The sequence below is a fragment of the Oryctolagus cuniculus genome, chromosome 3 (assembly GCF_051225735.1).
Source record: "Oryctolagus cuniculus isolate XC-2025 breed Fujian yellow rabbit chromosome 3, ASM5122573v1, whole genome shotgun sequence".
Classification (NCBI taxonomy): Eukaryota; Metazoa; Chordata; class Mammalia; order Lagomorpha; family Leporidae; genus Oryctolagus; species Oryctolagus cuniculus.
Window position 1 is genome coordinate 131,596,973 of NC_142869.1, and position 24,565 is coordinate 131,621,537.

The window sequence follows — 24,565 nt, forward strand, 5'->3', positions numbered from 1 at the left end:
TCCCAAGCTCTTCCTCTTTTCAATATGCCACATGCAGAGCAAACTTCATCCATTTTTAGGTTTGAATACATCAGTGTCCTGACTCCAAGGTGACAGCTGTTGTTTGAGTCGCAGTGAATCCTCGATGATGCAGTTTGTTTTGTGTCCCCAGGTGGATTCCCTGTATCCCAAAAGCCTCTGTCGGGAGTTAGGGTTCTAAATAAGCTAAACCACAAATTTCCGCTTCTGAACAGGAGTCATCCCTTAGAGAATATAACATGACATTTGAGAGTTTTGCCTCCACAAGCAGCTTGTCCTAGTTGGAATTGCAGTTTTACTACGATAGTAGGAGTATCGTCCTCTTAGTGTTATTGGGGTCTGTAAGAGAGAGAATGTATGCAAAACACGTACCACAGGACTTGATACATAAGTGTGTGTGTTTAGTGTTAGAAATCCTGTATTGTTTACTCACATTGAAATCATCATCTGGGATATTCTACAGCTTCCTCTTAATTCATGCCACTTTGTTACATTTCTCCAAACTATACCCTGATCTAATCTTCTTAGTAAAGACGTTTAGAATTACACAATTGGGATTTTTGCCGGGTTGTATCTTTGAGCCAGCTTCCCCTACATTTTGTTTTTTCCATTCCCTCTTTACTGATTGGTTGTTCATCTCTCTGGGTTCTTTTGTTTGTTGTTGTTCTGATTACATGTATTATCTCCAGAAAGGAAGGACAGCAGATTCTATTTGCTGGGGCAGTTCCTCAGATACTTAGCTGTGTACTTTGTCAATTTGATTGACTGATTGACCATTTGTGCTTATTGGAATTTTGCACAATAATGTACCAGAAAATGAGGTCCAAACCACCTTACTCCCTGAGTGTCTTCTTTTTCATTTAGTCATCTGTACTGAAATAAAAACTTCTTTTTGCACCCTTTGGAAAGAATTAAAAGAGCCACATTGAACCATAAAGCCTTGTATGAAGGGCTTCTCTTCTCTTTGGTAGGTTCCATCCCTGTTCTGCTGCCTAATGTGGTACTTAGATACCTACCCAGCAAATTCTATGCATTTATTTTAAAGATTTATTTATTTATTTGAAAGGCAGAGATACAGAGATGGAGAGAGAGAGAGGAGAGAGAATTATCTTCCATCTGCTGGTTCACTCCCCAGATGGCTGCAACAACTAGGGCTGGGCCAGGCTGAAGCCAGGAGCCAGGAGCTTCTTCCGGGTCTCCCATGTGAGTGCAGGGACCCAGGCACTTGTGCTGTCCTCTATTGTATTCCCAGGTGCATTAGCAGGGAGCTGGATCAGAAGTAGAGCAGCTGGGACTCGAACCAGCACAAATATGGATGCTGGTGCTGCAGGCCACAGCTTAACCTTCCACACCACAGCATCGTCCCAAATTGCATGCATTTTATACCTGGGTCCTGCTTCAGGGCCCTGTCAGCTGCCCTATCCTTAGACCTCAGCAGGAAGACTCACCTTGTCATGTTAAAGCCATGCTCCAGTGAGAGAAAGCTGGGGAAGAAACAAGATGCACATTGCTCTTCTCGCCAGTGTTTCTACCCTGGGGTCTTGGTGGGTGGTGGTTCTGTATCACTTGATCTATTGTTCTTCTGAGGAAAGGGAGTTAAGGGCCAGCAGGCAGACACCCAGGAGCCGTTCACCTTCAGTGTTGAAAAGCTGGCATCCTAATGGCTTCCTTTAAAATAGTAGGCAAAGCAAGAGTACCAGAAATTGAAGTGGGATATTGGGATGCCTAATGTTCAGGCTATCACAGTGCTAAGATAGGTTGATTTCCTCTGTTTTCTCTTTGGACCAAGGAATTGCTGATTAAATGGAAGCAGTGCAGTCAAACATTTTCAAAGGAATTGAGTTCAATTTTAAAAGTAGTTTTTCTTTTCTCTTGCTATGCCTTGGTCATTGATACTAACGAAAAGAACTTTGAAATTAGTTTTGGAAACAAATTCCACCAACTAATTTCCAGGCCCTTTATGCTCCATTGATGTTCTCCTATCTCTTGGAGTTGTAATCTTGTCTTTTTAATAGATAAAGGGATTCATCTAGTTAACTGGGTTTTTTCCCTCTAACCTAAGACTTAAGTTGCAAAGGTACATTAACCACTGTCTTTGTTGAGCTTAGAAATTGGGAGAAAATTGCAAGTGATCCATTTAATTTTTAAAGATAAAAAGTAATTGAATTAATATACCTCTATGGTGAGATTTACTTATATTGAATAATTTCATATCTCCAAAGTTGTGCTGGTATGGGAATTTTGAAACCCAAAAGCAATATAATAAGAATTTAGAATTCTAAAAATATTCATTAAAATGAGCCTAGTTTAGGTTTGTTCAGCAAATGATTATTATAAATGTCACCTCTGAAAGACAGCAGTTAAATTCTAAGCATTTGAAATTATACTAAACCAATGTGATTTATTATGGAAAATTCAGTTATCAGATTTGAAATAAAGTATGTAAAAATCATTGGCTGTGGGTTCAAGATGTCCTAAGAGAAACTTCAAAATCTTCATATTATTTGGATAGTTATGAAATATTTACTGTAGTTTGCACCTGTAGCTTACAACTAGAAGAAATTATATTTGCTAATAATGCAAATTTCTAGAATCTTTTTGCACTAGTAGGATGAATGTTCATGATTGCATTCCTGCCACTGTACTTTTTAACCCCATAGAAGGTTTAAAGGAGCTCAGAACATGGAGAGAGTAATTGAACTCTGTTTAGGAAGAATGCAGTACTCTTCATTTGGATGAAGTGAAAGCAGGCCTTTGAGAGTGTTAGGTTCTAATTTTGTGGTTGAAAGTCCTTAATCTATATGCACCAAAATGGACATTTAATTCATTACTACCAAATTGGCATAATATGTAAAGATTTTTATCTGTGCCTTGATTTTTGAAATTTGCATTTAGAAACTTTGCTGTCTATTATCATTAAAAATAAAAGTGCTTATTAGCACCACATATTGGAAATAGAACTATAGGATGTGACTGTTTTAATTACTTTGGAAACTGCTGACTTAGTGAATCATGATCTGTTTATAATTCTTTCAAGGGTTTCTTTTCTTTTTTTTTTTTTTTTTTTTTTTCATTTTCAAGGAACTTGACACATTACTTATAGAGCAGTTTGAAGTACAAAGAACTCCTGATTTCCTGAAGGTGAACATTTTACTACATTGGCTTTATCCTCCCTCACCATCTAGATACTCACTTAATGCAGTGCTTTTCAATTGGTGTCATTCTCAAGGGTGACCTTAGTGCTCCTGACTTCATATGTGTAAGGAGTATGTACACACGCTCGCACACACATGTGTATACACACACAGTATATACCTATCCATGTCTGTTTTACACATACAGGTGTGATTCTTTTCCTGAATTTCTTGAAAGCAAAATGAAGCCATGATGCTTTCTATCCTTACTTAACTTCAGAATGTGGCCACATAACCATACTACAATTACAAAAATCAGGAAGTTAGCAATGAAAGAATTCAAATTTTGACAGCTTTCTAAATGTCCTTTATAGTAAAAGAAAACCCAGGCTGCATTGCATGCACTTGTCATATTCTTCAGTATTTTTTAATACAAACTATTCTCTTCTAGTGACAGTGAAGAAAAAAAAATATAGTTCAAAATATGGTACTAAATTATACATACTCTCTTTTTAAAGATTAATTTTTATTTTTATTTTGAAAGGCAGAGTTAGAGAAAAAGAGAGAGAGAAGAGAAAGACAGAGAGAGTAAGCTTCCATCTACTGGTTCACTCCCCCAAATAGCCACAATGGCTGAGGCTGGGTCAGACCAAAACCAGGATCCAGGAGCCTCCTCTGGGTCTCCCATGTGGGTGCAAGGTCACAAGCTCTTGGGACATGCTGCTTTCCCAGGCATGTTGGCAGGGAGCTGGATTGAAAGTAGAGCAGCCAGGACATGAACTAGCACCCATAAGGGATGCTGGAACCACAGGCAGTGGCTTTACCTACTGTGCCACAACAGTAGCCCCTGGTAGTCGATGTGGTGATGATTAGGAGTCATGGAGAACTATGAACAGCAAGAAAAGGTATAATCCAATGGTTGAAAAGTGGGAAATCTTGGCAATACTTATTTGTTCAGATCATTCCCTTCTAGCCTTCAGAAATAAGAATGTTCTTTTCAGAGACAAGTATGTTCCAGATATAGGGAGCTCACTTCGAGCATAAGAGTGCTATGATCTGCTTCAGGGAGAAGGGCAGTGAAGTGCAGAGACCTTCTGTCTTTCAAAATAGTCAAGATGCCAGGTCTTAGGTTGTGTCTTTTGAACCCCATCACTATTCTTTATATACTTTTTAAAAGAAGATTTACTTACTTATTTGAAAGGCAGAATTAGAGAGAGAGAGAGAGAGAGAGAGAGAGAGAGAGATCTTTCATCTGCTGCTTCACTCCCCAAGTGGCCTTGATGACCAGGGCTGAGCCAGGCTAAGTCAGGAGCCTGGAACCCCATCTCGATCTTCCACGTGGATGGCAAGGGCCCAAGCACTTGAAGCATCTTCAGCTGCTTTCCCAGGGACAATAGTAGGAAGTTGTATTGGAAGTGGAGCAGCTAAGACTGAAACCCATACTCATATGGGTTGCCTGCATCACAGGTGGGGCTAATGTACTGAACCACAGTGCTAGCCCCTGTATACAATTTTTCTTTTTTTTTTTTTTTAAGATTTATTTATTTATTTGAAAGAGTTCCACAGGGAGAGAAGGAGAGGAAGAGAGAGAGAAACAGAGAGAGGTCTTCCATCCGATGGTTCATTTCCCAATTGGCCACAACGGCTGGAACTGCGCTGATCCGAAGCCAGGAGCCAGGAGGTTCTTCCAGGTCTCCCACGTGGGTGCAGGGGCCCAAGGACTTGGGCCATCTTCTACTGCTTTCCCAGGCCATAGCAGAGAGCTGGATCAGAAGTGGAGCAGCGAGAACTCAAACCAGCACCCATATGGATGCTGGCACTGCAGGCAGCGGCCTTACCTGCTACACCACAGCACCAGCCCCTACAAGTTTTCAAAAATGATTTTAGCCAGTAGATTACTGTGCTTGGTGTCATAAAAAATACAAGTAGATAATAATAGTTTTAGTAAAAATGAACAATAAAACCCTTTAAACCTTGATATAATCCTCAGTATATACCTTGAAATGTTGATATCTTAAATCACAAGACAGATGGAAAATTCAAGGTGAAAAATTCCCATTGTCTCTGATTAGGCTCATCCTCTGCTACAAATACAGTTTTACCAAATGTGAGTGGACCTCTCTGCAGCTCTCTTGTCTTCTGAGTGAATTTCTTTCTGGATAGGATTCAATGAAAGTAAATAATTCCAGTTGTCTCTTACATCCCTTCATTTTACATTCCATAGCTTACTATGTAGGCTTCAATTCTACTTCCTCTGTAACTCTTAACCATAAGCTGTTTCTTCAAAGAAAATATAAAAGCCTTCCCCAAACTTTTCAGTTTAGAATTAGCAGATCCATGCATGAGCAGAAAATGAATTGCTCATGCTTTTCATACCTTTTACATGGTTGAGGGTAAAATCCCAACCAACAGGGTTACCTACTTGAGAGATCCCAAGAGATGGTCTTCAATAGGTGATCCCATTGTCAGACCCGTTGAGTTATTACCAGTCATTTCAGGATGGCATTCTTTTTTTTTTTTTAAAGATTTTATACATTTATTTGAGAGGTAGAACTATAGACAGTGAGAGGGAGAGACAGAGAGAAAGATCTTCCATCCGTTGGTTCACTCTCCAGACGGCCGCAACAGCCGGAGCTGCGCTGATCTGAAGCCAGGAGCCAGTGCTTCTTCCCAGTCTCCCATGTGGTACAGGGGCCCAAGCACTTGGGCCATCTTCTACTGCTTTCCCAGGCCATAGCAAAAGAGAGCCGGATTGGAAGAGGAGCAGCCGGGACTAGAACCGGCGCCCATATGGGATGCTGGCACCACAGATGGAGGATTAACCTACTGCACCACAGAGCTAGCCCCAGGATTGCATTCTTTAAGATATAATTCAGTTTAAGGAGTCAATCAGCAGTAAGCATATTCACAATTTGAATAATACTAGCAAAAAGTCAGAAATCAAAGTGTCTGTTAAAATAGTGATTTTCCTTTCCTTTTCTTCCTACTTCTTTTCCTCTCTTTTTCTTCCTTTCTTTTAGCAATGGCAGTATTAATGACATCAATGTCTAGCTGGCCAAGTTGCCATGGGTACAAGATAGCTGTCATTTGGTTAATCTGGTCCTGCTGGGGAGATGCTTTAAGCAACCAGGTGTCTTTCATCAGGTAATTCAGACAGTGTTCAGTAGATCTTTAACACTCTTAACTGCACCCATCTTGCAACTTTGATTTCTTCATCTAACCTGGCCTGTTTCTACCCTCAGTCTTCCTGATGCCCTTGCTTTGACTCCACTGGCTTGTTTTCCAACACTTAGGCCCACCTAAGGCCACACCGTGTGGGCCTTCAGCTTCCTTTCTTTCCTATGCTCCAGAGATCCTGAGCTGTCTCCAACCTCTCAGTGTAGACACCTCTTCTGATCTGCCAAGGATTTGACTGCTTCTTGTAGCAAGGATGTACTATCCCTGAACATTCTCACTAGCTTTCAAATGGATCCAAATGGGATATGTAGCTTCTAATGTATTTATTTTAAAAGTTAATTGCCTGGCCTTGTAGATAGAATTTGTAACTTTTCCATACCTGAAGCAAAACCTAGATGCTTAGTTTTGTAAATCCAGCGCATAGGAGGGAATAGAAGTAAAACTTGTTGCTCTGGTAGTATTGAGGTCCCAGGTACTTCAGAAATGTACAGATCTTGCTGTGAGTGGTTTTCTGAAAAACTCTAACAGCATTTTTAGAATGTTTTGCTGACACCTCATGATGCCAGTGTTTCACAGTACAAATTTAGAATTCCTACCAGTTGTGTTTCACTCTTAGCTCCTACCTCCCAAACACGTACTGAGTATGCAAGTAATGTCCAGGAATAGTGCTCTCAGAGTTCATTGCAGAGTAGCTGTGAGGAGCTGCAACAACTGCTCTGAGTTGAAACAACTACAATAAAAATATGAACAGCGTATTTTTTTAAGGATTTTATTTATTTGAGAGACAGAGTTACAGACAGAGGGATAGACAGAGAAAAGTATCTTCCATCCATTGATTCACTCCCCAAATGGCCATAATGGGTGGAGCTGGGCACATCTGAAGCCAGGAGCCAGGCACTTCTTACGGGTCTTCCACGTGGGTACAGGGCCCCAAGTACCTAGACCATCGTCCACTGCATTCCCAAGCCATAAGCAGAGAACTGGAACAGCAGAGGAGCAGCCAGGACAGGAACCAGTGCCCATATGGGATGTCAGCGCCACAGGCGGAGGCTTAGCCATACTAGGCCATAGTGCTGGCTTTGAAAATCATATTTTATAGCATTGCTAAAGTCTTTAAATTTTCCAAAGAGTATACAGCAAGTGAAAAACACTTATTGAACACTGATAAGAATTGGAATTTCCACAACCCATATCCTTATCCCACCTGTTTGAACTCAGCACGATGGAAATTCCATTGCAAGCAGATGTGGCCAAGAACATGGGACTCCCCCTCTCCCCTTAGCTCCTAGTCAAAGCATCTCACTTGGAGGGGAATGCTGCCAGCATTTCTCATCCCCTCATCTCCTGGTTGAGGAGGCTACACTGTTTATGAGAGTGACTTAGAAGTGAGTGGTTCCAGTCTTCTACCCAACCAGGGAAGAAACTGCACACCAAGTGTGGCCAACTGAGCCTGTGGGAACACCCATGGCCCTCACCCCAGCTTGATTATCACTGTAGCTTCCACACAGCTGAGAAGAGCAGAGGTTACCATCTCTGCCTGTTGGTTTGCTTATAAAGCAGAGTGGGCTGGTGTACCTACCTCCAGCTCTGGAATAGTGGTTCAGAGTTGGGCCCCGGGCAGAGGCAGTACAGGAGGAGAGAAAAATCAGAAGCTCTCCTGAAGGGGATGGATTTTATTTTAAGCAGAAGCATGTGGAAGTTCAAACCTAAAGACACTTCTAAAACATTGCAAATTGGGCAAAGAAGATATTTAAAAAAAAAAAAGAATGGAAAACAATGAACAGAACCTTAGAGAAATGTGGAATACATCAAGCATGCTAACATACCCCAAATGGGTTTACCAGGAAAGAGAGGAGAGGAGAGAAAGGAGTAGAGGCTGGCCTGAAGCGCCAGCATCCCATATGGGCACCAGTTTGAGACCCGGCTGCTCCACTTATGATCCAGCTATTTGCTCTGGCCTGGGAAAGCAGTAGAAGTTGGCCCAAGTCCTTGAGCCCCTGCACCCATGTGGGAGACCCAAAAGAAACTCCTGGCTCCTGGCTTCGGATTGGCACAGTTCTGGCCGTTGGAGCCAATTGGGGCGTGAACCATTGGATGGAAGATATCTCTCTCTCTCCCTCTCTCTCTCTCTCTCTGCCGCTCCTCTCTCTGTGTAACTCTTTCAAGTAAATAAATAAATCTTAAAAAAAAAAAAAAAGAAAGGAATAGGAAAAAAATTTGAAGACATACTGCCAGAAAATTTCCCAAATTTGATGAAAAGCATTAATCTTCATATCCATGAAGATCAGTGGCTCTAAGTGTGATAAACAGAAAGAGATCCACACCCAGGTACATCATAAGAACACTGAAAGACAAAAGAAAGCTACAAGAGAAAAACTGCATATTATGTACTAGGGAAACCAAATGAGATTAGCATTTGACCCGTCATAAAAAAGAATGGTAGGATGGACATTTGGCACAGCATTTAAGATGCTTCTTAGGATGCCTGTATTCAATTTTATTATTATTATTAAATTATTATATTATTATTCAAATATTAAAAATACAAGGCAAAATGAAGACATGTCAGATGATCAAAAACTGAAGATTTGTTGCTGATCTAGCTACCTTACAAGAAATACTAAAGGAAATTATTCCCACTGAAAGCAAGTGGCCCCAGACCATAATCCAAATAATGCAGAGTGCCAATAAAGGCAGGGATATATTTCTAAGACAGTGTCAATGACTGTTTCTTCTCTCTTCTTTTCTTAAATAATATCTCCATCTCAATACAGAGCTTACCATATATGCAGCTTCTTAGATCACTCTGCAGTCTTCCTCGGTTCCTCATTTCCCCTCGTCTCTCTATATCTAATACACCATCAAGACACATGGCTTCTCATATTCTAGGATGTAACTTTTTTTAAATCACTTTTGTCCATCTCCATTGCAACCCTGTTATCCCAAGCCCCTATTGATGCTCACCTTCATCTCTGTAACAGCCTATACCTGGGCTCTGTAGCTCCGTTCTTCCCCTTCCCACTCCCATTTTGCAGGCCACACATACCAACAACAGGTGGTACGACACAAATTAGATCATGTTTCCTTACTTCAAATCCCCCACTGGCTTCTCCTTGTTCTGAGGACAAGAGAAACGTTTCATGGCCTCCATAACGATTGCCTATCTTACCCAGCCTCACCTCTGGAAACACGGGCCTTCTAGGTTGTCAGTTACCCAGACTCCTGGCTGCTGCAAGGCTGCTGCACGTGACATTCCGCTTGCATGCTCCATGTTTTTGTGTTAATCTAACCTTCTCTGAAATACCTCCTGTGATCAGTTCTCCATTCCTATTTTTACCACAGTCTCTGGTTTATTGTCTTTATATCAGTTCTCACATTTAGAAGATCAAAAACTGTGGTAGATACACCTGAAATTAGAAACATTAATTAGTTCTAGAAAACAGAATTCAGGAAGTGGGGTAGGGAAGCACATTTTCGTCTGTAATAGGAGCTTTGATACTATTTGAATTCTTTAACCTATGCCTGCACTACTTAAATTTTTTCATTATAGTTAAATTTGTAAATGCCCCCCCAATGTAATTGTGGGATATGTACCTCAAGTTTGTTTCTGTAATTGCCTAGGGCCAAATCAGGAAAGAACTAATTAAAAGATGAAAAAACTTACTGAGCACTAAGTAGATTGCATAATTTTTCCTGGCTTACGGACTCAGGCCATAATTTAGGAGTCCATTCCTTACTGGTGGACATTTAATTGCTTTCAAGTTTTCCACATTTGTAACTGACATAAGGAACATCACTTTTATTATGGAAAATGTCCTTAAAACACTGCCTTTATGGTGAAATTAAGGAAAATATTAATATTAACTTTTTATGAATTTTGCCACATTACTAAAGTAAAATGGAACTTGATTGGTCTTTTTTGGGAGAAAATGTAAATAACCTACAACAGATAAAATCAAAGAGTTGGAAATTGAAGATATAGAATTGTAGTATTAATGAATAGAACCTGCAAGAAATTGTTTGGGATTGGGAGGAAGAGTTGGGTTTTCTATGTAGGCACTCATTTCCACTGTCTCAGTGTGCTTTTGGTAACCTGCTGAGGTTATTCTCTCCTTCTGTAATAATTTATGATATTAAATGTAATCCCTCATTATTTCCATCCCAGACTACCTAATTTTCCTCTGTGCCACCACCAGATGTGTTCAACTAGGTCTGTTTTTTTTTTAATGAGTTTCCATAAGCTTTTGGATATCTTGGCTGAGTTGAAATGAAGAGCCTAATTTAGGATTCTCTATTTGTATTTAGTTTGAGAAAAAGTAATGTGCAGCAATTGTTGTCTTTTTCTTAGCATATGCATACTTTAAAATGCTGAAAATAAAAGGACCATTTCAGTTTATTTATCAAACTCTATGAAACTTCTGATAAAGGAAGTGAAACAAACAGGAATGTACACACGTATTCACCCACCCACATACAGATGCCAACTATAGGCTTCCTTTTCTATGCCCATAGTTCACTTTAGGGGTTTGCTTGTGATTACTTCTGGTTTAAAATGTGACCTTTACATAGTCCTCTTGTGAAATCTTTTTACACTACTGGCGCATCTATTCTTAGATCAGCTGTTTTTAGCACATGTATTTTAGAACATATCTTTTAATATTGTATCAACTTCCTTCTATACTCATGGAAACTCAGGAGAATAAAAAGGAAAAAAACAAATATCCAATATTGAGTACTTTTTCATTGTCTTGAATTTCTTGGGTCAGCCTTTTCATCAATATTGTGACTTTATTTTATGCTTTAATTTGGCACATTTATAAGAATGTTTCAGCAGAGGACAGTTTTGAATTAAATACTGATGAGATTGATAGTCCTTAAACACTACATAATTAGAATAATTTTTGTTTGGTGAATTAATTTACAATTTGAATACCCATTTACAATTCCAATTCAATTGTACATTGTAGGCACACTATTCTCATTTTCATGGGCCACTTGAATTGATGGAAAAGAATAGGAATCTCAAAGGTTTTAAAATAACTCGGTTTTCTGAAACATGGTAGACTTGATGGTTGTTGCGTCTCCTTCTAAAACAAAGTTATAAAATGCTAGGTAAATTACAATCAAAATCTGGAATTAATGTTTAATTTTTTGAAAATGACAATAATTTTTTACTTGCATTTTATTTAAAAGACTGAGAGACAGACAACTCTGGTTCAGTCCTCACATGTATACAATAGCCAGAGCTGGGCCGGGCTGAAGCTAGAAGCCAGGAACATAATCCATGTTTCCCACATGGATGGCAAAGAATTCAAGTTTAAAGAAAGAAAGGGAAGTCCTACTGCAAGACAGGAAAATGGGAATTCAAAAATAGAGGGGCAACACTTAAGTAGACGTTCTGAGAAGGAAGGGGGTGGGAGCATTAATATAGACCCTGATAGCTGGTAGCCTAAGCTTTAAATTTTTCATGGAAGCTGAGACATGACCTAGGTCTATACAAATGACGCCTAGAAGGCACTCCTCCAGTACTGAGCCTGGAAGAGATGTGTCCTCTGTTGTTAAAGGTGATGAAGCTGAATGATTCTCTCATTAGGCACTGAAATTCCATTTTTATGCCTTAGTCTGAATTTGTATTAATTCAGTATTGGGAAAAGTCCCATTGTTTAAAAAAAAAAAAAAAAAAAAAAAAACTAGTCGCAGTCAAGGAAACTGAAGAAGTGAACAGATACCACTCCATATTGTCACTTGTGCACCTGTGGTGCATGGGATTTCTGTGAAAAAAGCACCACCCCTAAAGAAGAGCCATAAGAAGGTGATCATGATAATCCTTAAAGAATAAGGGTAAGCAGATACAACAAATGGAAATCATAGCATCCTAGAGTTTTAGGTAACAAGCTATCAAGAAAAGACCAAACAAAGGATACTCATAATGAAAAAGAAAAATCATGAAATGATGAACAAAGATTTAGAAATTTATATATCAAAAATATTAGTTGAGCATTTATATGTCTGACATTGCTCAAGGCATGGTAATTTAGGAAACAAAGTAAATGAAAATCTATGTCCTCTTAGGATTTGTTTAATTATAGTGGTTAGAGAGAACTAAATAGTACTAAAATTCTTTCTTTAAAGAAAGTCATTGAAATTTTTTTAAAAATTCAAATGACTGCTCATTCAGATGAGCACAGTTGAAAAAAGAAATCAACAAAGCAAAGTTATTGCTTGACATATTAGCCGGAATACTCCAAAAAGGGGAAATGCAATGGAAAAAAATACCCTGCATTTCATTTCATGGTTATAAAGGAGTGAATGAAAAAGACCAGTGTGGGCTGGCACCGTGGCTCTCTAGGCTAATCCTCCGCCTGGGGCGCTGGCACCCTGGGGTTCTAGTCCCGGTTGGGGTGCCGGATTCTGTCCTGGTTGCTCTTCTTCAGTCCAGCTCTCTGCTGTGGCCAGGGAAGGCAGTAGAGGATGGCCCAAGTGCTTGGGCCCTGCACCCGCATGGGAGACCAGGAGGAAGCACCTGGCTCCTGGCTGTGGATCGGCGCAGCGCCAGCCGTAGTGGCCACTTGGGGGGTGAACCAACGGAAGAAGGAAGACCTTTCTCTCTGTCTCTCTCTCTCACTGTCTAACTCTGCCTGTCAAAAAAAAAAAAAAAAAAAGGATTCAAAGCATAGAAAGAGAATATACAACCCTCAGTACAGTAGAGAGAGTGAAGGTTTAATTTATAGGTAAAAAGTGCATGTGTGTTGTGGCATAGTGGGTAAAGCCACCATCTGTGGTGTCAGCATCCCATGTGAGCTCTGGTTCAAGTCCCGGCTGTTCCTCTTCTGATCCAGCTCTCTGCTATCAGTGGAAGATGGCCCAAGTACCAGTGTGGGAGACCCGAAAGAAGCTCCTAGCTCTTGGCTTGGGATGGGCCCAGCTCTGGCCGTTTGGGGAATGAACCAGTGGATGGAAGACCTTTCTCTCTGTCCCTCTCTCCTTCTATAACTCTACCTCTCACATAAATAAATAAATAAATCTTTTTTTAAAAAAAAAAAGTGTGTGTGTTTATCTATCCATATATTTCTATATTCATGATATGCAACATTATGTTTTGGTATATGTATACATTGTAAAATGATTTGATTAAGTCAATTATTGAGGGTGTTATTAATCATTGAACTACCTTACATACTTTTTGTAATGAGAATACTTAAGCTCTACTCTCTTAGCCATTTTCCTTTATATAAATACATTATTATTAACTATGGTCATCATGCTACACAATAGATCTGCAGAACTTAATTGTCTTCCCTAACCAACTTTGTACCCTTTAGACCCCCTCTGTACCTCCTCCCTAGCCCCTGACAACCATCATTCCGCCCTCTGCTTTTCTGAGTTCAACTTTTTAAGAAGGAATGTATACATATTTGCTCAGTCTCTCCTATGTAGTGATGAGTTTCTTGGTCTTAGTGTGTTATTTCTTGTTCTGGTGATTTTTTTTTTACATTTTTTTTTCTTTATTCAAGAAGTAGAGTTACAAATACAGCGAGAGACAGAGAAAGGTTTTCTATCTGCTGGTTCACTCCCCAGATGGCCACAACAGCCAGAGCTCGGCTGATCCAAAGCCAGGAGCCAGGAGCTTACTCCAGGTCTCCCACATGGATGTAAGGGGGGCAAGCACTTGGGCCATCTTCCACTGCATTCCCAGACCACAGCAGAGAGCTGGATGGGAAGAGGAGCAGCCAGGATCTGAACCTACACCCATATGGGATGCCAGTGCCACAGGCAGAGAATTAGCCTACTGTGCCACATCGCCAGTCCCTGGTGACTCATTTTATCCAACTTCATGATTGTGGCCATGATGATTAAGGATCACTGTAAAAATAGGATCAGGAGTTTCCCTGGCTGGAAAATCCATAGCATTGCAGTGGCTGTTGGGGACTAATCCCTGTGGACTCACCACCAGTGCCATATTTTTTCTTTGTCTACTGAGAGTACACCCTCTCTTAGATGATTTTTAGTTAAGTGTTGTGGTTCTTTTTATGGAATGAGTTGATCTGGGCAGAGCAAGTATGTTGTGATCAGTCCCTTCTTTCAGCTGACATTTCCAGTTTTTGATTATGAGTTCTTTATTCTAGGGAAATTGAGTCACCTCCAAATGGTAATACTCCCCCTCCAAATTATGCTCACTGGGCTAGACAGGTGAAATAATTATACCTACGACTTTAATCTACATTTCTTTCAACCTTCAGGTTGAAAACTTTCATATCTGTCAAAAATTTGGATGCATTTTAAGTGTCTTGTTTCCTTTTCCCTACACTATTTTGTCTGTTTATCCCCTTACCCACCATTACTCTTCCTTCATCCACTAGTGGGATCCTCTCTGTCTACCACCTCCTAAATGGGTCCTCTCTATCCTCTTGGACTCTGTCCTCTCCATGGCTCTTGCTATCTAGAGAACATTGATATAATCTGTTCATTCTTACTCTTCTCCCATACCTGCCTTCCTCTGAAACATATTTTTTCTCCTTTTCCTTCTTTAATTTTTGTCAGGATTCAAATTGTCTCACTGAATGCTTTTCTTTTTTCATTGTCTTATCTTCTGTAAAGAATGCAGCTTATGTAAAAAAAATGAAAATAAAAAACATCTCTGTGTGTTAAATGAACGCTGGCTCCCTGTAGTGCAAAACAAGAATTCTGGTCAGTTTTCCTTTCTCCAGCCCTTATCCTGAATAGCATGGTCTCTTTGTTTTTTCACTGCTGTTGAGGATTTTTTTTCTCTTCTTCCATTATACATGCTGTATAATGTTGCTAGTGTCTCTGATCAGATCTTCTATGAGGAGTGCCTGTAAAATGATTTTCTCTTGCAAAAATCACGGGATTTCAAATATTTTGTTAAATCTGTTTTATTCTCTACTGAAAGCATTGCATATATATAGGACTCCAGGATCTGAACAGTGTTCTCCCAGCAGGAGGGACTGTTATTATGTAGCGTGTCTGGCACACACTGGTATTCTACAAATACCAGCTTCATGATGCTAATGGTGGTGGTGATGGGTGTGGGTGAGTATTTTGAAGGCAAAAAGACAGAAGTAGGAGGACAAAAGAGTGACAAACTGAGGGTAGTCGAGAAAAAAAATCACTTTTGCAGCAGATGGATTACAACACATGTTCATTTTTCTTCATTTGGGGTTTTTAAAAGGGATCAGTAACACGAAAGTGTCCTGGAGTTGCACTGATCGTTGGCTCCATCATGTCTTCCAGACAGCTTATTCTCCCCTCCTTCCTTCCATGTTGCTATGGGAATACAGATGCTCATGGTATTAATCTGGTTTTTGTTACTTTAAAATATCCAAAGGGAGCTTCTTGGGAAAGAAAATGTTTATTTCAGCTTACAGTTTAGAGGTTAGAGTTCAGGATTGGGCAGTCCTATAATTCAGTGTCTGGTGGAGGCTGGTCACGGCAGGTGTGGAGGAATGATCACATTGAGCCAGGAAGCATTGAAAAAAGCTAGACAGAACTTGAACTCAAATAATCAGCCCTCCAAAGGCATGCCCCCAATTGCCTAAAGACCACAACCAGACCCATCTCTGAGACACCATATTAACTCAAGTTTCCACCCTTCATCTATGACCATTAAAACATCAGAGTTTAAACATGCAATGAGTTTCGGGGAGACCATTCCTACTCAATCTGTAACACTCTTTCATTTCATTGCCTTCATTCGCCCAACATAAACTAAATAGGGTGGACACAGAGAGTAAGATAAGGGATGGTTAGGTGAAAATGGGAGACAGATTTAAAGCGCCAAATATCTGCCATAATTAATTTAATCAACCATTCTCTGAGGCAAACATTCTGCTGGACATTGGAAAGTGAAGGTACAATCAGGTAGTTTTGTCCCTGTCCTTTTGTTTACTTATTGCACCTCTTCCTGTGCAAGAAAACCAGCAAAATACTGTTGTTGTTATGGTTAGTTTGTTTGAATTATTGAAGAGGCAAATGAAGATCCTATTGTACTCTAGATGTGTGGCCAATAAGTTTTGCATTTCTTCTTCAATGGAGCATGATTGTTGTCATTCTTACATGGTTGTTTTCAGATAGCATTGTAATATTGTTAGCTGTTAATGGGGCTGATAACTTAGACATGATGTGTACATTACTGAGGGAAAGATATTGATAAGTAATGTCATAGAATGAGCACCTGTGGGGGCCAGATTCATTATCTTCTTGACTCTGTCATCCACATTCATTTTTAAACTGAGTTTGTGTAGTGATGAATGAAAATTTTTAAAAAGAAGTAATGTTGACAGTTTCCTTTTCTGTCACTAATATAGGCAAGGGACTTTTTTGTCTTGTAAAAGAATAAAAGAAATGAGGAAGGAATTTTAAGTGCTGAAAGAAAAATAGCATCTTTGAAATATACATGCAAACATATTTGCAAAGATATGACATTAATTTGCTTTTTATACTTCCTACCTGCGAATTGGGAAACTAATATATGAAAGTGTCATTCATCATCCGTATATCCCACTGTGATAATGTCACTATAATTGGGGTAAAACACAAAAACTAGACAATTTTACGACTTTACTGACTACATTTCCAATTATCTGTTTCCTGCATCTTACTAAATTCTCTGCAGTAAAAAATAATGCCATCATGAGTTTCTACTATAGATAATATTAAGAATATAATCTTTGTTTCCTTGTAATCACTTTTGCTACTTACATTTCAAGAAAACTTCCATCAGGATTGGAATCATTATGCATTTTCAAAATGATGCTGTTCCTTCTGATATATAAGTAAGTATTCATAGGCTTTATAGAGCTAAAAAACTGAAAACCCTAATTTCGGTATCAATATCTTCCAGGGCTAGGGAGACATAGTTCATGCTGGAATGAATATGGGTCAGGGATGTTCCCCATTTGACTGAGGCTGGAGCAGAGGAGTGGAGACAGGCTTCCTCTACTTAAGGTTCTGCTTAAGTTTTCCCCAATAGCTATGTATCTCCATGTAAGTGGGAAAGCTCAGACACTGACATTGGAAAAATATTCTCTGGAAGTTTTCCCTATAGATTTTATTTATTCTGTCTGACTGTTAGCCCTTAGGTCCCTTAGGTTAAGCAATGATATCATAAAATTGGGCTCATTCAAATCCTTTGTTCATCTGTTTTTAATTTTTATTTTTTTAGGTTTGGCAGTTTCCCTACAGCTATTGCATGGAGACATAGAACAAATCAGAAGAGAATACTCATCCGTATTTTCTCATGGAGTGTCCATAACAAGGAAGTTGGGTTTTTCTAATATTATTATGCCTGGTAAGTGACTTGGGATGCCCCAAAATCACTAAATGAGGGTGTATTGTCTCTTTTTGACATTTGAGAAAATTTTCAAGTTGCCTGCTTTGAAGACTTCAAATGGGCCATGCTGAAAAGTGAAATAAAGTACACAATAAAGAAGCAAAATTTTTGAAGTAGCTTTACATTTTTATTACATTTAAGTGGATAATCTGTGGAGGCCATGGCTACATTTCATTATGGCCATGATAAAAAGGAAAACTTTGGTAGTGTTCAGGAAATAGCTTACCTCTTGGTAGAAAATGTTGGTGAAGCTGCATCAAGGCTTTGATAAGAATAGCTTTTGAGGTCCAGTTACCCCTTCATGCGGGGGAGGGAGGTTTCCATTGTGGACATCTACTTGTATATGCAAAGAAGCAGTTGTGAAAGTGCCATGTATCTTTCTATACTTTTCTAGATCTGTTTGGGTATATTATTTATATCTATATTAGTACTCAAAAAATACTTCCTCAATTTTTTTTTGTAAGCCAAAAAGGTGGAGATTTAACACTTTGTAAAATGAATTCCAAGTTCATTGAAACCGATGCATTTTGGAATGAGTCCATTCTAATGTCTCAACCAAAGTAAGCATTGGAAAACTCACCCCCTTATACTTGTATGGAAATTTAGGATTTTATGACAGTTTTAATTTATAGCCTTTAGTAGGATGCTTGCTGAAGAAGAAGGGTATGTATTTAGTAAAACTTGCTTTACTTTGGGTCAGCAGACACTGAGTACCAGCTTTGTGCTAGGGGCCGAAAATGAGAAGAGGAATTTCTTCATTCTGCAAGTATTTGTTGAGCACCTTCCCATGTGCCATGTGCAAGGCATTCTTCCAAGTCCTGGGGATATAATAGTGAACTCAACAGAAAAATCCTCTTTCCTCTAGAGCTTGGTTTCTAATCAGGAAAGTTATAATAAAGGTGTAAGTAAAATATATATGTTCAAAGCTGATAAATGCTCAGGTAGAAATGAGGTAGATAAAGGGCTAGGGAATGTGTGAAGTAGTAGTGTGTTGAGAGACTGAAATTTTAGGAAGATAAGGACTCTGGGTGAGAAGGTAGTATGAGAGTAGAGACCTAAAGAAAATGAGGAAGCCATTCAGATAAGGACATTCCAGACACGGAATGAGGGCATAGGTCCCGGAGCAGGAGAATTCTTGGCATGTCTGAGGAATTACAAAAAGGCCAACTTGACCAGAATGGGGTCATGGGGAGGAATGGAGAGAAAATCACAGGGGACCACATGGGTCACACTAAGCACCTTGACTTACTCAGAATAAAGAGGGAAGCAACAGGAAGGGTTTGAGCAGAGGTGTGACCAGCTGGTTAACCTGGTCACAGGATCACTGTGTTTGCTGTGTGGAGATTATACTTGGAGTGTGTGGGAGGTCAGCAGAGAAATACAGAGACTAGTGGGGAGGCTTTTTGAGGTAATCCAGGTAAGGGATGATCAGGGCTGCGAGCAAGGTGTTAGCAGTGGACATGGAAGCCCTCAGGAAGGTCACAGTCTACGTGAAGATACTACTCTGCAGGGGTTAGAGAGAGGAGTGTGGGGTCTCCTTCGTGAAGTTTCGCTAAAGAGGTGACACCTGAGCCTGCGATTCTTGGCTCACATCCCCCAGGCTAGTACATGCACTAGCACGTGATGGCTTGTGCCTGCTTCCGTGTTGAAAGACTATACCCTCATTGCTATCAGCACTCCACTGGCAGTGTTAAAAGGAAATGCCTAAATTGTAAATATTTTTAGTTTCTAAAACTCTGTGAATCTTATCAGAGAATGGTCTTTTTAAAACCTTTGGCTTTTAAAAGCAAAAAACTAACAAAAAGTTGAATTGCCCTTGAGAAATGAACCGAAGGTGCTGGAGTTCTAGAAATTTTACTGTCCCTAGGAACATAGAGCTGCAACCAGGTGAGATGACCTTTGCCATGCTGTGGTTCCATCTCTGTATATTGCTTTGTATATCTCAATCTCTCATTTTCTTTCTCTTTTCCTTTCTGTCTTGATCTTGATCTTTTTTTTTTTTTCTTTTTGTCTTTAGGCCTTCTAATCCTACCTCTGAATAGGACTCACTCAGACAGGTCATTGTGGATTATGTTTATTTATAAATATGTCCTATTCTTGTTATATGAACAAAGAATGCATTTTTATTAGTCACTGAATTATGTTTGGTCTTCCATAGACACAAAGAGCTTCCCCCCTTTGTCTCCTTGTTAGAGGATGACAAATAGCAGAGTAAGCAGTAGTATTTCTCAGGGGTTCCTGCTCCACCCTCCACAACCAAGAAAGGTAGAAAATCCAAGCAAAAGAGTCATAAATGCTGACAATATTTTTTAAAATGAGATCCTCTAGACTACTGTTTCAGTTTTGTCTGTAAAAGTAAGCAAAGGACATTGCACACGACCCAGCTATCAGACCCAAGTGTAGGATTGCTGTGAGTAAGACCTAAAATGCCCAGCATTGCCCATTGCACCATTTTGTGATGTCTTGATGGAGATTCGTTCTTGCAGGGAAGGCAGAGAGAACAGCCTGGAAGTTTCCTGAGATGACCTGACCTAGCTGAACGACCCAGTCTGCCCAAGCGTCTCAGCCTGCTGTTGTTGAAAATGACTGTTTATAGCAGTGTTTACTCGGTGGCGTGTGATTCAGTGGCTCTTGCAACCGTTCATTATTTCCTTTAGTTGCTATAAATAACTGGTATTTCCTCTTCAACAAAAAAGAAAAAAACTTCATCCCACTGGGAAGCAAATTGATGGGCAAATCTAATATAAAAAACATTTTAGAGGTGAATGCGGCCAGCTGTTAGCATTCCTCAGCTTGGTCTCTGGGCAGTATCATTGAGAAATGGAAAAACATACAGCAAGATGACACTTTACTGGTTGAATAATTGTCTGGGATGTGCTGTACTCAAGCCACTTTGTCTGGCTTTAATGATGGAAATGAACTTTCTGTCTCTCGCCAGCACCACTTGTAAGGCAGGGTTCACGCTGTCCAGACACAAGTGTGCAGTGCAGAGGACTTGAGATTTTTTTTTTCAAGCACTTCCTTAATTCTCTCTTTTCTTTTGCTTCTTTGTCTCCTTAATCTTCCTAATTAGATGGAGGAAAAAGAGAGAGAGAAAGAGATCTTTATTTAAACAGCTGAAAACAACTTTAAAAATCATTGAAGTTTTCAAACTGGAAAACAGTTGTTTTGTTATTCATAAACGTATTTAATTCTCATCAGTGAGCTGAATTCTTCAACGAGAAATATATGTGAACATTTCTGATCCCATTGTTACACAGCCTGCAAGCATGATTTTCGCTTCATTTTCTAGACTTGCCCTTCAGAGTTGATTTGCATCTTTACAGTTCTGTTAGAGGGCAGGAAGGTGAAGCAGGTGCTTATGCTCAGAGGGCCAGCTTCACTGACACCACCTCTTGCCTCCCTGATACAGACAAAAACACACACAACCCCCTTTATAAGGGACTCTGGATGTAATCAATGTCTAACTCTTTTTGAAATGGAAAAACGCATGGAGACAGAAATTCTCCCCCTTGATCTTGCAGGCATAAGCAGACCTCTAGGTTGTTACCTGGGGTGAGGAAAGGATCTACCTGTGTACTTTTTCAAGTCATTTGGATCCTTCTCTGGGCTAAGGCTCGGTGATTTATCACTTTATTTCTTAGGATATCTGGTTTCAAACCAATAAAGGTCATTTTCTTTTTATTTATTTATTTGAGAGGGCAGAGTTACAGACAGTGAGAGGGAGAGACAGAGAGAAAGGTCTTCCCTCCGTTGGTTCACTCCCCAAATGGCTGCAACAGCCAGAGATGTGTTGATCCAAAGCCAGGAGCCGGGAGCCTCCTCCAGTTCTCCCACACAGATACAGGGTTCCAAGCACTCGGGCTATCCCCCACTGCTTTCCCAGGCCATAGTAGAGAGCTGGCTTGGAAGAGGAGCAGTAGGGACTCGAACCGGTGCCCAAATGGGTTGCCAGCGCTGCAGGCGAATATTAACCTACTGCACCATGGCACCAGTCCCAAAAGGTCATTTTCTAAGAACTTCATCGCTGCAACGTACAAGGCAAATAACATAGAGGGCAATTCCTCAGTCTGGTCTTTAGTCCATGAAGGAGAAAGCAGCAAAAGATTTTTAAACAGGTACTCTACAGAAGTATAATGTAAATCACCAATTTTTTTTTCTAGTAGCCTCTATAAAAATAAGAAAGAAGCAGTGAAATTAATTTTCACAATGTTATTTAACCCAGTGCATCAACAATATTAGCAATTCAACAGGGAATACATACAAAAAAATGAGTGAGTTATTGTACTCTCTGGTTTTCAGTCTTGGCCTTTGAGAGTGGTGAATGCTGTATGTTTAAAGTGTGTCTCTGCAGCCAAGTCATATTTTAAGCACTTAACTGCCACATGCAGCAGCCATTACTGTGCTGGACAGCCTGGCCCTAAATGTCTTAACAGACTGTTTGGGAAGCAAGGCCTGGACCATTGCTGAGTATCAGAAAAATTTAAGTTTCCATCCATCAGGTATTTTGGAGCAGAGCTGGCTGATGTGTCGGGGATGTCATGGAAGGTCTGAGTGCACCCTTCACTCTCAGCTTTCATTCTTACCCTGAAGATTACGATTCTTTCTAGGCAAAATTTTCCTCCTCTCCATCCTGCTATCCCTACTTCACGTTCTGCACCTGTGCCCCGTTCCCCTGGGACTTATCTGCACATATCACTGTGTTAGCCTGTCACTCTTTGTTAGGGAACCCATCGTGATGCCTTCCAGTGCATTTGCTTTTACTAGATCTTTGAAGCTCCTGGCCCTAAAAATAATTAAGAATGATGGAGTGATAGGAGGAGGGAGGGGTTGAAATTTGAAAGCTTATTTTGATATTGATCTCAGTATTTATTTTGCAGGTCTTATTCAGGCAAAACACCTTTTTTGTCTGATCTTGGGCCATAGCTCAGAGAAGTCAAATTTCAATTTGGTAAAGTTGACTAGGTGATGATTTTCAGGGCTGGGATAAGAAGAATGGTAGATATGTTTGCTTCATATTTAAAAAAGTAAACAATTTCATTTTTAAAAGATACATTTTTTTTTTTTTGACAGGCAGAGTGGACAGTGAGAGAGAGAGAGACAGAGAGAAAGGTCTTCCTTTGCCGTTGGTTCACCCTCCAATGGCCGCCGCGGCCGGCGCGCTGCAGCCGGCGCGCTGCGGCCGGCGCACCGCGCTGATCCAATGGCAGGAGCCAGGAGCCAGGAGCCAGGTGCTTTTTCCTGGTCTCCCATGGGGTGCAGGGCCCAAGCACCTGGGCCATCCTCCACTGCACTCCCTGGCCACAGCAGAGAGCTGGCCTGGAAGAGGGGCAACCGGGACAGAATCCGGCGCCCCAACCGGGACTAGAACCCGGTTTGCCGGCGCCGCTAGGCGGAGGATTAGCCTAGTGAGCCGCGGCGCCGGCCCGATGCATATTATTCTTTACCACTTACTGATAGAAAAATTCCATCAACAGGTGGAATTGAACCAGAGATAATCTTTCTTTTGGAGAAAATACGTCCAGGCTAGTAAGATATGATTTGATTTTTCTTAAAAATATATTCAGGGCCTACATTGTGGCAGAGCAGGTGAAGCCACTACCGTCTGTGGTGCTGGCATCCCATATGGGTGTTGGTTCGGGTCCCGGCTGCTCCACTTTTGATCCAGCTCTCTGCTAATGTGCCTGGGAAGGAAACAGAGGATGGCTAAATACCTGGGCCCCTGCACCCACCTGGGAGACCCTGAAGAAGCCCCTGGCTCCAGGCTCCTGCCTTCAGACCAGCCCAGCTTCAGCCATTGAGGCCATTTGGGGAGTGAACCCACAAATTTGTCTCTCTCTCTCACTCTCTATGTAATTCTACCTTTCAAATAAATAAATCTTTGAGGAAAAAACTATGTCCTGGGGGCCAGCATTGAGGATTAGCAAGTTAAGCTACTGTTTAGGATGCATCCTATATCAGAGCACCAGTTTGAGTCCTGGCTGCTCGGCTTCCTTTTTTTTTTTTTTTTTTAAGATTTTATTTATTTATTTATTTCACAGGTAGAGTTACAGACAGTGAGAGAGAGAGAGAGACAGAGAGAAAGGTCTTCCTTTTCCATTGGTTCACCCCGCAAATGGCCGCCACGGCCAGAACTATGCCGATCCGAAGCCAGGAACCAGGTGCCTCCTCCTGGTCTCCCATGCAGGTGCAGGGCTCAAGCACTTGGGCCATCCTCCACTGCTTTCCCGGGCCACAGCAAGGAGCTGGCCTGGAAGAGGAGCAGCCAGGACTAGAACCCGGCGCCCATATGGGATGTGGCACCACAGGCAGAGGATTAACCAAGTGAGCCACGGCGCCGGCCCCTGCTCTGCTTCTAATCCAGCTTTCTGCTAATGCATCCTAGGCAGCAGCAGTGATTACTTAAGTACTTGGACCCCCACCACATAAGGACACATGCGTGGAATTCCAAGCTCCAGACTTCAGCCTGGAGCCCAGCCCTAGCTCTTGCAGACTTTGGGAGAATGAACCAGTAGATGGAAGGTTCTCTCTCTCTCTCTCTCTCTCTCTCTCTCAAAATCTGAAAGCAACTGAAAACAGTAAACACTTTAATTTTAAAAATTGAGAACAGTAGAAAACAGAAAATATTAATGGGTTTTACTGAAGAGTGCTGTACAGGAGAGACCTGAAATATAATGTTAGTTAGTTTTTTAGCCCATGTACATAGACATTTTCCTTGTATGTGGTTTGCTTCAGTCTCCAGTTACCTGTGACTCTTGACCTGTCTTCCGCCTCCTTGATGGTGTCATGAAGTGATAGAAACTTGAATGTAGAAAGCACATTGTGTTAGTTTCCTGTAGTTTCTGCAACAGATGAGGTAGCTTCAAACAACACATCTATTGTATTA

The 24,565-nt window shown here is 40.6% G+C and overlaps 1 protein-coding gene across 5 annotated transcripts in view; it reads left to right on the forward strand.

Annotated features, from left to right (window-relative positions):
• Window positions 1-24,565, forward strand: part of DOCK4 (dedicator of cytokinesis 4) — a 521,894-nt gene that overhangs the window by 299,924 nt on the left and 197,405 nt on the right. For all 5 annotated transcript variants that reach the window (XM_017342765.4, XM_008258382.5, XM_008258384.5 and 2 more), the window contains exon 13: window positions 17,512-17,637. In XM_017342765.4, the coding sequence (XP_017198254.1) occupies window positions 17,512-17,637 (126 nt within the window). The remainder of the gene's footprint in view (window positions 1-17,511; window positions 17,638-24,565) is intronic.